We start from the raw sequence: 17,520 nt of genomic DNA on the forward strand, positions 1-17,520 counted from the left end.
TGCCCTTTTTCTGCCTTGGAAAATCACTTTATACATCTGATCTGAAAGGGAAGTGTGTATGATTTCATGTGGGTGATATAATTCCAAAGATCCATCTCTTATTATCTACCGTCTGGATTATTGTAAATTCAGAAAATTCAGCCTTCATTTCTCCACAGGAAGATTTGTACCTAATTGTTGGAACTAGAATGTCTCTAAGACCTTAATCTGTAATGAAGAGAATTACAGATTAAATCGTGCCTTTTGACCCCACGTAACAAATTCTGCATGATCTTTTCCCCTGTGAAAGTGCGTTCCCCTGGTTTCTGATGACTTCTCTTCCCTGTGATGTAGGGGATGACTCTGCACAAAAAGGCGGCTGAAGACAGGCTTGCGAGCACGGGGTCGGGGCAGTCGTTCCTGGCGAGGCAGAGGCAGGCCACCAGCACGCGGCGGTCTTACCCGGGCCACGTCCAGCCGGCCACCGCAAGGTAGACGAGTCCTGCCGCTGGGGTAGAAACACCCGCGTTCAACACACACTTCTGTTACATGGCACGGCGTTTCAGGAGGTTCAGCCAGCTTGTATTTCGTCTCCATTTTACGTTACCCTTCAGTTGTGTCTCGTTGGAGGACTTTCTCTCTTCTGTATCTGTAATGCTTTCGTTTCTCAGTCCTTTATTCTGTAGTCCTGTCAGTTCCTTTTAATGTGCCAAAACCTTTTTAAATGCCCAGTTAAACGTGTTGTATATTAGTGCAGTACTTTTCTTTGTATGAAAATGTCCCTTCCCCAACGGTGTAGGCTTTGTAATGAATTAGATTTTCTGCCAATAATTGAGATACAATTTATATTCTCTATCGTGCCTCTGTGTTACCATGCTTTCTAAGAATGTCTTTGTTTAAAGGGAATTAATCTTTTTATGATGTATTAATCTGTGTTTTCAATTGTTTTCCAAATGCACTTCAAATAACTTACATATTTACTATATAAAATGGTTGGCAAGTGCACTTTTTGCAAAGACATAAATACATGGGCAGAGGTGCTAATCAGCTCTCACCCAAGGCACCTGAGAGAATTATTTAGAGGAAAAAAACGAGTTTTCACATTGTTTTATAGGAAATTAAATTTGAAGATTTGGAAACTATTTTTAAAACATAAATGGAATTTCATTATTTCCTGCTATATTGTTTGCTGGCAGAAGTGAATGTGTTGGTTAGGCTGTTCGAGGAGAAGTTACAGAAGAACAAAAATCAGGCAGTACATTCTTTTTTTTTGTTTTGTTTTGGAATATCACAGTAACTGAGGATCAGATTCTGGCAATGGGGATAACACTGAATTTCAACCACCCTCCACGTCTAAATGATTTATTTTTTATATACTTACAAGTCACAGGTGGCCTTACCTTCGGGGTAATTTCCTTGCTGACTTGCACCTCATTTGTCTTACTTATTCCTTAATATAGACCCTTCTGTTTCTCACTAATTCCTAATACTTAACATCTTACTATCAGTCATTAAGATCAGTAAGTGACTTCCTGTGTGTGACGTTTCTGACAGGTCTCTTTCTTAATTCTGTGGATGAGTCTAAGAATTTGCTGCCAGGCAGATTTTCTCTCGGGTATTTGGTTGCCCCAAAGTGCTTACATTTGTTGACAGATTATAAACTATTTATTTACGTTGATGAATGGCTGTCAAGTAACAGAGATTGTGAAGCACTTTGACTATATAAGGTGCTATGTAAATGCAAAATATCATTCATTTAAACATGAAATGTCTCTGGCTCGCTTTCCATATTGGCTTAAATATTTGGCCCCAAATTATATTAAATATATTCCCCTCCAGCCTTTCTCTTACACCACAACCCATTTTTTAAAAGCAAAAATTTACTGAAATTAGGTTGATCGTTTATTTGGTTTTGGTTTTAGATAGGTTACCTGTTAAGATTGTATTTCGTGTACTTGCTGTTTGGAAGTTCAGGTTTCATTTAGTTTTGTATATTAAATATAAATGAGTAACTTTAAATCAAGCTAAATGTACTTAAGAATTTTCAGAAAGTATATTTGGATGTCTGATTTTTAATCCTTATTTCCTTTTTTCTTTAAGAAAATGGACCTAAAATTATTTTAGGTGTTTTCATTTGTCCTCGGAAACTATACCTGAAGAAGGGTATTAGAAAGTGTGCAGGAATGACTCCATGCATTGAGCTAATTTTTTACATTAAGTACAGAAGTCTGAGCTCAGTGTGAATGCCTCCACCTGGTAAGAAGAAAAGCGGGAGGACTTAGTAGTAAAGGACAGAACCATGTGGGTAGGTGCATCCTGGGGCTTCCGGAGGCTGGGCAGACCCAAGCCCATAGAATGTTTTGACAATAAAAGATTAAAATCTAAGATGGTTCAGCCTCGCCCACCCCACCACTTCCAATCCCCTTATTTCACAAATTAGAGAATGGATCCAACTGTTTTAAAATAAGGCATGAACACTAACCTTGGTAAAATTGAAATTACTGGTAAATAACACCTGCAGAATAAGATGGACTGAAACTAGAGTCCCTGAGCTGTTTCTTATGTGGGTTCTATCCCATAAGATAAGGAGTTTTCATTTTAATTCTCTAGTGCTAGCCCCGTCCTGGCCTACTACCCGCCCACCTACCCAGATTTGTTTCTCTATATGGGCACGTGCCAAGCTCCTGGAAGGAAATTTTCCATCCCATTTTTCTCCGGCATCCCACTGTTTTGGTGTTTACATTCATAACCTTCACTCACCCTTACAGTATCCTAAGTTTTAATATATTGCTTTCACTCCATAACAGAAACTTTATTTCTAAACATTCTGTGATGTTTTTTGAAAAGCACGAATAAAACTGCACTGTCCCAGTGAGAACCCTATTTCCTTGGCCCAGCTTTTGGGCAGGGTTTTATGAATTTCTCTTTTCTCTGTGATGATTATTAATCTCTAGGAGGTTTGTGCCAATGCACGATCTCTCTGCAAGTTGCGAGACACTGGGCACCTTAGGTAGATGGGAGCTGAGCTGGGCCGTGCTGGACAGATGCCCACACACAGTGGCTCCATGAAGCCTGAGCTCCCTGGGGCAGTGGAGCCAGTCCTGATGCGCCATAGAGTCAGCACAGAGTTACTGCGTTAAGGGTGGGGCGAGGCATCACCCCAGGTCTGAATTCTTCTAAACAAAAACATTATTTTCTGTTTTCCTTCTAACCAGGGTGAGAAAATACAAAGTTAGTAACTGAAGACCACAAAAGCATACATTTTATATTCTGCAGTGTGTATTTAACGAGTTTGTAATGGGGGAAAAAATCCAGCAAATATTACAATTTACCACATCTTTAAAAGAGAATAAAAAATACAGTTGTACTTACCTTACAAGAACTCATACAAACTCCATCAGATCTGTTTAGTATTTGTCTGATTACCTAATAACCAAGAAAAAAAGAAGTCCCAAAATAAAGGCTCCATTTTCTTTTTTTTTGGCCACACCACGTGGCATGTGGGATCTTAGTTTCCCAACCGGGGATTGAACCTGTGTCCTCTGCATTGGAAGCAGGAGAGTCTTAACCACTGGACCACCAGGGTAGTCCCAAGGCTCCGTTTTCTAAACACTGATCAGGATTGAATTATTTCTGTTTGATAAAACTGACTAGTGAGATGATTCATTATAATAAGGATGATATTGTCAGCTTTTGTTTTGTTGAGGTCTTAACCGCTTTGTCTGTGTAGTAACAACTCAACTGCACAAACTTAAGCTAAATGTTTCCACTCAGAAGCATCCGCCCACATTCCATCAGCAGGCGTCAGGAAGGCATGCGAATCTGTGCTGTTACAGACAGACCAGCAGTAAGCCATGTGAAGGGAAGTGGGGTTTAAGGTTGAAGGAGAGGTACATTTTTATTTACGAATTTTTTTACTCACACTTCCTCCTCAGTTGCAGTTTTATTTATTCACATCTAATGATACAAGATAGTTTTTGGAGTTTCTTGCTCTCCAAAAAGCATTCATCTTTTAAAGATAACACCCTGTTAAAAGTCTGAAAATCTTTATCCAAATGTAAGAATTGTCTTGAAGCAAAACTCTAAATTTTTGAACTTATCCTAACTTCCTGCATTGAATCTCCAGTGGTCCAGATCTCAGACTCTGGGAGTGTTAGAACTTTTCCCCAGTTGGAACACGTGAGGTTTATCTGACAAAGCACTTGTAACCCAGATAGTGTAAACCTCGTTAGTTTAGAGACACCTAGATAAGAACTTCTATGACCCTGAAGGGAGAGGACAGTGCTTGGCGTTTTGCTTGTTTTGCTGAGAGCAAAACAGCAACATGAGTTTTGTTGTCTGTTCATTAAGCTGTGGGCCACGTTTTGACTTTTTATCCTCAAATTACAAAGTGACTCTGCCTAGAAATGGCTGTGGAACTACGGAGTGCATTTCTCAGCAGTGATGTCTGTGTGGTACCCCACAGGGTAGGAACAAAATAAGAGGGGCTCTCAGAATCTTTGAAAATTATTTTAGCACGCTTTTTCCTTTTTTTCCCCCCTTTTTATAATGATCATCTCTCTTCCTCTATTTCCAACTGTGAAAATGGCAGCTCATTTTAGTAATGTACAGCCCAGTTTCACTACATTTAAAAAGCAGTTTCAGAGCTTATTCTTTGTAACTATAATGATTCGAATATTTTGTATCATGACTTTTTTATATGAGGGAAGCTATTCTCTGTCATCCTTTTTTTTTACTTTCTATAAAGCATATTTAAATAATAATTGGTGTATGTTCATTCTGTTGAAAACTTTGAAAATGTTTTAGTGACCAATTTAAGCACAGTAATTTTATTGTTCTTAAGTTGTACAACAAATAATGTTTATTTCTCAGAAGCCTAAAAAACATAAAATAATCTGCTACTGACACAGCTCCCCCTCCCCATTCCCCTAAATCATGGAAGTGTCAAAATTTTGCTCCTTTTTTTCATAAAGTAAAAGGCAGGTGTGATGACCGCCATCTCTTTTCAGTCACTGATTATGTTCTTGAGAAATATGTACCAATAATTTGTTTTAAAACAGCCTTTTACCAACCCAATTCCCATGTATTTATAAAAGCTTTAAAATTTGTATTTACTGTTATCCTGAGATGTATTTGGATTCTTCACACTGCACTTAAAGTGACAGAGAAGGGGCATTACTTGAGAGACAAGAGACCTGGACCTAACTGTGGCAAGTGTGTGAGCCTGGCAGTTGCAGCCTGTCGGTGTTTCCTGAGCGTTCTGTATAAGCCTGGCAGTTGTAGCCTGTCAGTGTTTCCTGAGCGTTCTGTATGAGCCTGGCAGTTGTAGCCTGTCAGTGTTTCCTGAGCGTTCTGTATGAGTCTGGCAGTTGTAGCCTATCAGTGTTTCCTAAGCGTTCTGCTTCAGCAATTATGCCTCTCACATAGTTTTCTACCTTCTAACGTTTTCCAATAATATCCTATGAGATAAGCTTGTATGCTACATGTAAGAGCATAGAACTCTGAGAAAGTAATCTAAGGCTGCCAAGGCAGATCCATTCCTAGAGAATAGATCAATTATTGGAAGAAGAAAAGACCTAATTACAAACAAGTATCCAGGCAGATGGAAGTGCTGACACCATTCAACCTACACTTGGTCTTAATAGTAATACTAAAGTAATAGTTTACATAAAATCTTCTGAATTTCCATGGTCATTCTGTTAAAAAAAAAGAGTAGACAAAAATATTTTCTAATCGTCCTTCCTTTCAGTGGGCACTCCCTGGGCATAGATTAACTGTACATGTTTTTGAGTGGAGAGGAAAGCATCAGTTTTCATCTTGAAACTGGTAACCCATTCCTCTCTAAGATAGATCTTTAAGACTGTGAAGATAGGATGGTGTGATGAGATGAGACATCTACGGTGGCTGAAACTCACTACCAACTCCCTAGAAGTAACCTGGCTCTGCTGCTGTGTACAGTTTACAAACCATACACTCAGTTTTATGTCTGCCTTAATTATACATAGTGGCCCCGCAGAAGATCTTGTTTAAAATGAAGGCAAGAGTAGACTTCCTATGTGTATATATTCAAGGAGAGCCTTTGTATACCTGGTAACATGACTGCCCAGCTCTGAACTAGGTGTTCAGGGTCTGAAGATGAAATCATCAGAGAAGGCGTGTAGGTAGCCTCGGAATGTAAGGACGATGGGGCTATCAAATACCCTAAATTATATCAACTCAGAGCTTAAAAGGATGAGTAAGTTTCAAGCTCAGAGTGAGAAAAAGAAATTCACCAAAGCATGCTGAGGCTTTAATGCATGTGGGAGACTTCTGAGCAGTCGTCATTGCTTTAGAGATCTCTGAACTGACAAAGGAAAATAATTAGATTAGCATTGATACTGTAAAACTTATAAAAGGGACTTGTGTTTATTCTTGGTGTAATTTGTCAGCCTGTGGACAGTGATGACTGTATATACATTCTATATGTGTAGAATATATATATAGTGTTTATTTTATATATGTCACTATTAGAGTTGAATGTCTTAATATTATTTACTACTTCTACTCACATGTATTATTTATACTTTACTGCAAGAGTCACAGCACTTTACTTACTAACATTAGATAAGTATTTTCCTTCTACCTTTCTGTGGCATTTTCCATGTACATCTTTTCCGCCGGGGTTCTTTTCCTTATTTTGGAAGACTCACTAAGGAAGCCGTAAAAGACAGCCCAAATAAATGGGCTGTGCTCTCTTCCTGAAATGTCTAAAGTCCGATTTGAAGTTCTGAGTCTAGAACGCTATCTGAAGCTGGGTCGGGGCTGCGAGTCATTGATTATATTTTATGTCATGTTAATAAGACTCGTGAAGTTAATACTTATGAAGCAGGGTCTCTCATATACAGACACACTTTAAGCTCCTTGTTTCCTGGAGGTGCATTAACAATAAGTGAACAGTCTTCTGGTTCATCAGAAGATGCTGTCACCCTTCATTTGCCTGTCTCCTAAAAACAGACTGGCAAACTCTCCTTCACTTTCATAGTTTCTTCATCATTGCATGTACTTAGACACAGAAGAAAGCAAGCCAGATTCCAGGAGCTGTGATGTCCAAGAATCTGGAAAACGCTGGGGATGAGGTGATGGGAAGGAGCAGGTACCAACCGTGGCAGGATGCTACAAAAGTGGTCTTAGTCCTACTGGAACATATGCCTTATGAACTTGGCCATTTTCTTAAGTTCAAATATGGCGAAGTTTTCAGCTTTTTCTTTTGAGAGATGTTTTGTGGAGTCAGGACTCTTTTCATTTGTACTTGAATATATTTATATTCAAATCATAGTCAAAACATACTGAAGTATTTGTTGTTACATAAACATGAACACAGTGATTACTGCCAAAGAACAGGGAGATGCGCTCGTTAAGAACATGCTCGTAAGGGTTCTGTCTTAGGTTTAGATGAGAGAAGTGCTTGTAGAGTGTGGACAGTTGCTGCAGTGCTTTCTTCCCTGTCACCCTCTGTTCCGCTGATGTGCTTGGCGTAGGCAGGTCACCTGGAAGACAGAAGCACAGATAGAGAAGGCTAGACTCTAACCTGTGAGAGGAGAGCCACTTTTTATCCTCCCAGAGCAAAAAAATTAAACACACAGTCACACTCACACATGGGGACAGAACGTTGAACGGATAAATCACCTTCTAAATGTCTTGAGCCTCCTTTGGCTTCTTGCTAATCTAGTTAAGAGCAGATACTATACCTGCATTGTCCAATCCACTAGCCAATTCACAGCCACATGTGCTGATTTAAATTCAAGTAAAATTAAGAATCCGGTTCCCCAGTCCCCCAGCCACATTTCATCAGAAGCCACCTGTGGAAAGCAGTTACCATACCAGGCAGCACAGATCCAGAACGCGTCCATCATCGAAGAAGGCGCTTTTGACATTTGGTGCCCAGAGAGAAAATAAGGATGAAATAAAGACATTCAGTTAACTTATGATACACTTACAGATTTTTCTGGCATCATTAAAGAAAGGTATTTTTTTTATAAAAATTAATACCAGCCCTTTTTAAAGACCTTGAAAAATCAAAACCCCATTCTTTGAAACTAGTTTTCAATATATTTTTTAAACAGATTCTTAGCACTTTACTTTTTAAGTGGTATAATTAAATAACTTCATAAATCATAACTTAGTATCTTCAGGTTCTTCCCTTTTTTAGGTAGTCTTTTAAAATTGATGATAGCTTCTAACACTTATCCAGCAGAAACTGATGAATGCTTATTTATTTACAGGTAAAAGTTGATAGACATCATAGTCCTCTATTCTGCTACTTTTAAATCTCTGTTCTGTTTCTTTTACATATATATAGATCTAAGGAGATTTGCCAGCAGTTTTTCATTTATGCCCCCAAAATCACATTTGACCATCTATCACCTTAAAGGCATATCAAGATCTAAATAGTTCTTTGATTTTCTTCCTAGTTTCTTGTTCTTAACTACTTAGATTGTGGATCAAGTTAAGTTTCTTGTATGAAGCAGATTTTATTCCAGTGACTTAGTTAATGAAACATTTTTTAAAGATTTATTCATTGCCTTGGCTTATTACTAAAGTGCTTAGCATGACTAAACAGATCTATACAAATGCATCTTTGAATTTTTTAGTGAATAGAAGAAACTAATTGTAACTCTTTGGAGTCAGCTTGGTATTTAGTGAAAACTATACTGTCAGGAAGTCAGATACTTTCCTCTGCCTTTTCAGTCTTTTTAATCAAGCTGCAGACTTAATCCAGTAGTATCAAATTACAAACAGCTGTAAAGAAATTCTTATTCAAGTACAGATGAGTAAATGGCATGATTTGAGTTTATTATTTTTTGGTGGCAGAATATTAACTGTATATTCTGCAGAGACTCATATTCTTAGTTAAGGGAAATTTTCAAGATGCTTGAAATAAGAAAGAACATGCTAGTATAAATACAGGAAGTGACTGTACACAAATGCCAATCAGTGATTTGGGGCCTTTTAATTTTTTTTAGTAGTCTTTTGTTTTTTTAATAGTCTTAGTTATTAAAAATTCAGATGCACTAATATGCCATTGCTGTCACTAACTTTGCTGTTTACAGATTATATGTAATTCATAATGCTTTGTGCTCAGAAGAATAATTTCCAGATTTAATCTTGTTGTTTTGAAATTTGCCCCACCATTTATAGCACCCAATTTTTGGTTGCATAATGAATGGTAAAATTCAAACATATCTAATAGTTTAATAATTTGCCTTATTTCGATTAACAAATTCTATCAAAGATTTGGGGATAGAAAGAGGCTTTTTTTTTTTTCCTACAGTATTTTTTAAACTTTTCAGATGAGCTGGAAAACACTTTAGTACATTGGAGTTGGAGTTGTATTGGTTACAGTCCCAGCTCTATAGCCTTATACTCATGTCTTAAGTATTACTGATTGTTCTATGAATTGTTAGTTTGACATTTGACACTGTAGTTATCCACCTTGCAGTTTAGCCTTTGCAAAAAGGATATTGCTAGGTATGTTCTTATTTCTGGTTGACTATTGAATTTGTGATTTCACAATTTCATTCTGAGTCATTGTAATCCAAAAAGGAAAACCATGTAGGACTAAATTTTTCACCTCACAGTGAAAACTGAATCAGTGCAGTTTTAGCAACTTCGTACAAAAATGCATCCGAGCAATGTCGCACCTGTTTGCCAGTCGTTGACTCTGTTAGATTCGTGAGTTTTCTCACTGTTTCTCTGAGGTAGATGACTTGTTAGAGAGCCTCAGAAAGAAATTTTCACCAAACTCACAAAAACATGAAGTCCAAGAAATCACCAGAAGACAGATTTTTAATTTTTTGAAATCTTATATTGTATTTCCTTTTGATGTCACTCATTTTAATTTTATGACTGCCAACTTGTTATGGTATTAATTATATGTATATGTTTATATGTATGCATATAATATATGTATATGTATATGAAGAATAAAGTTAAGATTTGGTCAAACTATATTTTCCCATTCAAGTACAAAAATGTTTTCAAGGCTGCAAAAAGTGTACAGTTGTTAAACAAGTTGTAAATAAAGACTTGTATAAAAATTCAGCTTAGATTATTTTTTCTTCTCTTAAACCCTGACACAAACATGTTTGATAATTGTCTTAATAGTATTCATCCACTTGCCATAGTGTCCCGTCAATTTAAATATTATGCCACTGACTTACTGTAAATCAGGAATATTCTTTGAACTTTTTCCCAGTACCTAGAATGGGTTCTCTTTTGATTTAGGCTGGTACATACCGTGTGTAAGTTGGCTGTCCAAAGTCCTGAGGGATAAAAGGTAAACCTAGGTTCTCCCCTCTTCACAGACAGTCCAACAGGAACCACAGTAGATACTTTACCTTCTTTCACAATATATTATTCTGGAAGCATCCTATTTAGGCCATGGGGCTTCCCAGGTGGCTCTGTGGTGAAGAAATCAGCTGCCAAGCAGGAGACGTGGGTTTGCCCTGGCTCAGGAAGATCCCCTGGAGGAGGGCATGACAACCCACTCTAGTATTCTTGGCTGGAAGACCCCAGGGCAGAGGAGCCTGGCGATGACTACAGTTCACGGAGTTGCCACGAGTCGGACACAACTTAGTGACTAATAAACACCAAAATTTAGGCCATAAATACCCCTTTTCCTGCCTGTAGACCTTTGAAATTCACACAATTTCAAAATTATGAAATTTCCCATTTTCAAATTCACAATCCGCCACGTCCACTCTCAACATGATTGAACTGTGGCATGTTCAGTGTTAAGTAGATTGTAGCAGGGCTTCCCTGGTAGCTCAGCTGGTAAAGAATCCACCTACAATGCAGGAGACCCTGGTTTGATTCCTGGGTCAGGAAGATCCCCTGGAGAAGGGATAGGCTACCCACTCCAGTGTTCTTGAGCTTCCCTGGTAGCTCAGACAGTAAAGAATCCACCTGCAATGTGGGAGACCTGGGTTTCATCCCTGGGTTGGGAAGATTCCCTGGAGAAGGGAACGGCTACCCACTCCAGTATTCTTGCCTGGAGAATCCCTATGGACAGAGGAGCCTGGTGGGCTACAGTCTATAGGGTCGCAAAGAGTCAGACACAACTGAGTGACTAAGCACAGCACAGCACAGAGTAGAAGCAACTGTGGAGACATTGATTATATTTACAATAATTCCAAAGTGAAGTTAGCACCAGAATTAAATACAAACAAACCCGGTTATGTACCTGGCCAGAATAGTGCCCATTTTATGTGCATTTAAATATGACATTTTAGTGTCAGCAAAATATAAGTGTTCTTCCTTCACCAGCGTGGATGCAACATGTTAAATTTAGCCTTTATTGAGTGTCTGCCCTAAGGACTGAATATTGAAGCAAGGGTGAAGAAGTGAGAAGGTAGGTTGAATCACAAAACTGGAGGCAGAATATATATTTTGTATGATCAACCAGCTGTGTGATCAAATGGGGGCCAAGACAGGAAAATTCCCACCTAGCGTGGTCCAGCCAGCAGACCCCAGCCAGCTGTGAGGATGCTTAGCGGCATCTGGTCACCCCTGCAGCACACAGCGCAGCACGACCGCGGGGCTTTGGCGATGCCGTGCCCTCCCCGGGGCTGGGACAGACCAGCCTGTCTCCATGAGAGCCCCTCGTTCACTCAGTTCTGGTGATGGCCACGGCTAGGGATGTCTGCAGACTGTTCTCCCGTGTGGCACCCAGACTGGGGTGCACAGAGCACCTGGGAGGGATCAGATCACTCGTCACGCAAACTCCTGACGTGGCCAGGGGGGCCACTCAGCCGGTGGAGTCTCGGGGGGAGAGGGACTTGGTGACGCAGCAGGAGGCCTGAGAAACCCGAGAGAGAGCTCCAAAGCTTGTCAGGACCCAGCCTCCGACACCACAAGCATCAGTTCTCCTTTATGTCAGGATTGTCACGGACGAGACCGGGTCCAAGGGGCTGACCCTCCACTTCGCAGTTACTCTAGCTGCGTTGTTCTGGAGTCAAAAAGCAGAAAGACTGTTGCTATGAAGGTCATACTTCTGAAGTCAGAATATTTTCCCGTTTTCTAATCCCCGCGCCAAATGCACTTCCAGGGGTGCAGAACCAGCAGGTATGTAACTAAACTGAACAATACCTGCAAAGCTTGAAGCCACAAAAAACACTCAGACTTTTTGACAGGTATCTAGTCGTATGTGAAAAGTCAAAAGTATTAGTTGCTCAGTCGTGCCTGACTCTTTGCAACCCCGTGGACTGTAGCCCGCCAGGCTCCTCCATCCATGGGTTTCTCCAGGCAAGAAGACGAGTGGGTTGCCATTTCCCTCTCCAGGGGATCTTCCTGACCCAGGGACTGAACCCCCGTCTCCTGCATTGCAGGCAGATTGCATGTAACGTGAGCTATAAAATGTTTCCACTCCCACCTTTGGCAGTTAACTTCTGGGACGATATTTTAAGGAATCTGTCCAAACTATGAATGCCTCTGTGAGGTGACAAACTGTCCGTGTTCCTTGCCGAAGTCCTCCGTCTGCACAAGGGCTCCTCCTAAAGGACACGTTTTCAGACGCCTCCCCCATGTCCCAGGCTGGCATTGTCAGCTTTTTCCACTCTACTGAATCCTTCCTTCATGCTGTTATTTTTTTTTCTCATATCTCCAGGCTGTCTTTATTAATGAATTATTATTCATTTTTAAACCGTGTATTCTTAAGTGTGCAGTTCAATAATTTTTGAAATGTATAATGCGATGAACCCATCACAGCGATCAAAATAATGACCACTTCCATCACCCCAGAAGGTTCTCTCAGGCCCCCTGGTGATCTCTCCCAGCCCTCTAGCTCCCCTCTATCCCTGGACGATACCTCTGCTTTCTGACACTGTGGCCTGTTCTACATAGTATACAATTCTATGTAAATGGAATCCTGCCTTGGCTTTCAGCATACTTTCCTCACAAAGCTTAATCATTTCTAGCTTTTGAGACCCCATTCGCAGCTGCCAGGCTGTCCATCACCAACTCCCAGAGTTCACTCAGACTTCCATAGTCAGTGATATCCAGACTCTTGTTCAGAGTCTTTTCCAATGAGTCAACATGACAAAGTACTGGAGTTTCATTTAGCATCATTCCTTTCCCAGGGCTGATCTCCTTCAGAACGGACTGGTTGGATCTCCTTGCAGTAGGGACTCTCAAGAGTCTTCTCCAACACCACAGTTCAAAAGATCAATTCTTCGGTGCTTCACAGTTAGCTTGACTGCTGGCTAATTGTACAGATATGCTTCAGTTCATTTCATAGCTTTTGCAGCTATTTAAAGTAGATGTATGACTCTTCCTCTCGGTTAAACACCTAGAGTGGAACCCTATATACATATTACATTGTGACCAAGTGCAGGCCAGCACCATTTGGTGCTCCACCGCATGTTACACTTCTGTTGAACATCTGTCGTCTATATGTGTCTTATTTCTGGATGTCAGCTGTTACATTGAACACTGGTAATAATCTTGATTACTAGCTTTTGATTTAAAGTAATGTATAACTCTTCCCTTTGCATTACTTACCATATGAATTTTATTTTTTGATGTTAGTTTTTCCTCATACTCTTTATTTTTTCCATTTTGTTTATTATTATCAGGCCCCACTATGTGGCAAGTGGGATCTTAGTTCCCAACCAGGGATCGGATCCCTGCCCCTACAGTGGAAGCAGAGTCTTAACCACTGGACCACCAGGAAAATCCTACTGTATGAGTTTTAGAATCAGCTCTTCAATTTCTACAGAGAAAGCCTGCTGGGATTTTGACTGGGATAGTATTAAATCTATAGATCAGTTTGGGAGAGTTGGCACCTTAATATTAAGTCTTTCATCTATTTATTTAGGATCAATGTTATAGCTTTTGATTTAAAGTATATATGTCACATTTTTGATGCTTTTGTAAACAGCAGTTCCATACTGACACAAAGAGATCATTTCTAGCTTTTGATTTTCTTCAGATTTCTAGTTCATTGATACCTATTCTGTAGTCTTAATTTGCTCTTCTTTCTCTAGTTTCTCAAGGAAAAACTGAGGTAATTAGCTTGAAACCTTTCTTTTTTCTAATATAGGCCCTTAATGCTAAAAAATTTCCTTCTCATTACTACCTGAGCCACATTGCAAGGTGGATTCTTAACCAGCTAGCCTGTCCTTTGATTTAAGTAGATGTAGATGGCACTCTTCCTTTTGGGAATCTGTTGTTCAGCACAGCCACCTTCAGAATTACCTTAGCTAGATCTTCTGGTAACTTGCTACAGCTTCTGTATCAGCTCTTTTTCATTTTTATGGAAACCTCATGATTAAACCCTGCAAACTGAATGTTCTGCCTGCTTTGATGGTCTATCCAGACCACTAAACCTTCTCCACATCAACAGGAAGGCTGTTTCACTCTCTTTTCATTCATGTGTTCACTGGAGGAACATCTGTGATCTCCTCCAAGAAGCTTTCCTCTGCACTCACAACTCAGCTAACTGGTACAAGAGGCCTAGCTTTTAGCCTGCCTTGGCTTTCAGCATACTTTCCTCACAAAGCTTAATCATTTCTAGCTTTTGATTTAAAGTAGATGTATGACTCTTCCTTTGACTTAAACACTTCCTTTTACTTAAACACTTAGAGATCAATGTACGGTACTGTTGCTGCTGCTGCTGCTGCTGCTGCTACGTCACTTCAGTCGTGTCCGACTCTGTGCAACCCCACAGACGGCAGCCCACCAGGCTCCCCCGTCCCTGGGATTCTCCAGGCAAGAACACTGGAGTGGGTTGCCATTTCCTCCTCCAATGCATGAAAGTGAAAAGTGAAAGTAAAGTCGTTCAGTCGTGCCCAACTCCTAGTGACCCCATGGACTGCAGCCTACCAGGCTCCTCCGTCCATGGGATTTTCCAGGTGAGTACTGGAGTGGGGTGCCATTGCCTTCTCCACCCTACGGTACTAGCTAGCCTCATTTCAAAATTGTTGTGTCTTGGGGAACTGAGAGGCCCAGGAGATGGGGAAACAGCAAACTGATGGAACCAGAACACACACATTTATCAATTAAGATCACTGTCTCATGTGGGCACTGTTTCATGGTACTTCAACAGTGTTTCAAAATCTGATATATATATATATATATATAACCAAAGATTTCTGATCATAGATCATCATAACAAATATAATAAGAGTGAAAAAGTTTGAAATACTGTTACAATTACCAAATTGTGACACAGAGACACAAGCTGAGCAAATACTGTTGGAAAAACGGTGCCAGAAGACGTGCTCAATACAGGGTTGCAACACACCTTCAACTTGTGAAAAACACAGAACCTATGAAGTGCAGTAGAGCAAAGTGCAATAAAACAAGGTATCATTATTGCCTCCATTCTACTTCTACAAAGCTAGTCCCGAAGTCCAGCTTGGGGAGTGAGTGACAGGAGGTAGGGTCACTAGGAACCATGTGGAGACAGCAGCTTCCAGTGAGCTTTCTGCTCAGCCTGTTTGTTCTGCACGTGGTGTGTCTTGCTGCTCTGGCTGATTTTATTTTATTTATTTATTTTTTCAATTTTAATTAAAAAAAATTATACATGTGTTCCCCATCCTGAACCCTCTGGGTCGTCCCAGTTATCGTGCATTGAACCTGGACTGGCATCTTGTTTCATACATGACATTTCACATGTTTTGCCATTCTCCCAAATCTTCCCACCCTCTCCCTCTCCCACAGAGTCCATAAGCTGTTCTATACATCAGTGTCTCTTTTGCTGTCTCGTATACAGGGTTATTTACCATCTTTCTAAATTCCATATATATGCGTTAGTATACTGTATTGGTGTTTGTTCTGGCTTACTTCACTCTGTATAATAGGCTCCAGTTTCATCCACCTCATTAGAACTGATTCAAATGTATTCTTTTTAATGGCTGAGTAATACTCCATTGTGTATATGTACCACTGCTTTCTTATCCATTCATCTGCTGATGGACATCTAGGTTGCTTCCATGTCCTGGCTATTATAAACAGTGCTGCGATGAACATTGGGGTAACCTCAGTGTGTATGCCCAGCAGTGGGATTGCTGGATCATAAGGCAGTTCTATTTCCAGTTTTTTAAGGAATCTCCACACTGTTCTCCATAGTGGCTGTACTAGTTTGCATTCCCACCAACAGTGTAAGAGGGTTCCCTTTTCTCCACACCCTCTCCAGCATTTATTATTTGTAGACTTTTGGATCGCAGCCATTCTGACTGGTGTGAAATGGTATCTCATAGTGGTTTTGATTTGCATTTCTCTGATAATGAGTGATGTTGAGCATCTTTTCATGTGTTTGTTAGCCATCTGTATGTCTTCTTTGGAGAAATGTCTATTTAATGGCCCATTTTTTGATTGGGTCTCTGAGCTGTAGGAGTTGCAGTTGTTTGTCGGTTGCTTCATTTGCTATTATTTTCTCCCATTCTGAAGGCTGTCACCTTGCTAATAGTTTCCTTTGATGTGCAGAAGCAGGTCCCATTTGTTTATTTTTGCTTTTATTTCCAATATTCTGGGAGGTGGGTCATAGAGGATCCTGCTGTGATGTATGTCAGAGAGTGTTTTGCCTATGTTCTCCTCTAGGAGTTTTATAGTTTCTGGTCTTACATTGAGATCTTTAATCCAGTGTTCTAGTTTCATTCTTTTACAAGTGGTTGACCAGATTTCCCAGCATCACTTGTTAAAGAGATTGTCTTTAATCCATTGTATATTCTTGCCTCCTTTGTCAAAGATAAGGTGTCCATATGTGCATGGATTTACTATTTTGTTCCATTGATCTATATTTCTGTCTTTGTGCCAGTACTTGATAACTGTGGCTTTGTAGTAGAGCCTGAAGTCAGGTAGGTTGATTCCTCCAGTTCCATCAAGATATTCTTCCATACAAATTGTTTATTTGTTCTAGCTCTGTGAAGAATACTGTTGGTAGCCATTGTGCACTCATTTTCACTATATTGATTCTTCCAATCCATGAACATGGTATATTTCTCCATCTCCTCTTTGATTTCTTTCACCTAGTTTTCTATATATAGGTCTTTAGTCTTTAGGTAGATATATTCCTGTATTTTATTCTTTCCGTTGCAATGGTGAATGGAATTGTTTCCTTAATTTCTCTTTCTGTTTTCTCTGTATAGGAATGATTTCTGTGTGTTGTGCAACTTTACTATAATCATTGATTATTCTAGTAATTTTCTGGTGGAGTCTTTAGGGTTTTCTATGTAGAGAATCATGTCATCTGCAAATAGTGAGAGTTTTATTCAAATTTTTTATTCTGCTCTGATTGCTGTGGCCAAAACTTCCAAAACTATGTTCAGTAATGGTTGGGCACCCTTGTCTTGTTCCCTTTAGAGGAAATGCTTTCAATTTTTCACCACTTAATGTTTGCTGTGGGTTTGTCATATATAGCTTTTATTATGTTGAGGTATGTTCCTTCTATTCCTGCTTTCTGGAGTTTTTATCATAAATTGTTGAATTTTGTCAAATCTGCATCTATTGAGATAATCATATGGTTTTTGATGTGGTGTATTACTGCGGATATTGAAGAATCCT

The 17,520-nt window shown here is 39.7% G+C and overlaps 1 protein-coding gene across 3 annotated transcripts in view; it reads left to right on the top strand.

Moving 5' to 3' along the window:
- Nucleotides 1–10,059, top strand: part of HOOK3 (hook microtubule tethering protein 3) — an 88,355-nt gene extending 78,296 nt beyond the window's left edge. For 2 of the 3 annotated variants that reach the window (XM_061404613.1, XM_061404615.1), the window contains one exon: nt 334–10,059. In XM_061404613.1, the coding sequence (XP_061260597.1) occupies nt 334–474 (141 nt within the window). In that variant the 3' untranslated portion in view covers nt 475–10,059. The remainder of the gene's footprint in view (nt 1–333) is intronic. The other variant, XM_061404614.1, reaches the window with a different exon arrangement.
- The last annotated feature ends 7,461 nt before the right edge of the window (nt 10,060–17,520 follow it).

The sequence above is a fragment of the Bos javanicus genome, chromosome 27 (genome assembly GCF_032452875.1).
Source record: "Bos javanicus breed banteng chromosome 27, ARS-OSU_banteng_1.0, whole genome shotgun sequence".
In the NCBI taxonomy this organism is placed as follows: Eukaryota; Metazoa; Chordata; class Mammalia; order Artiodactyla; family Bovidae; genus Bos; species Bos javanicus.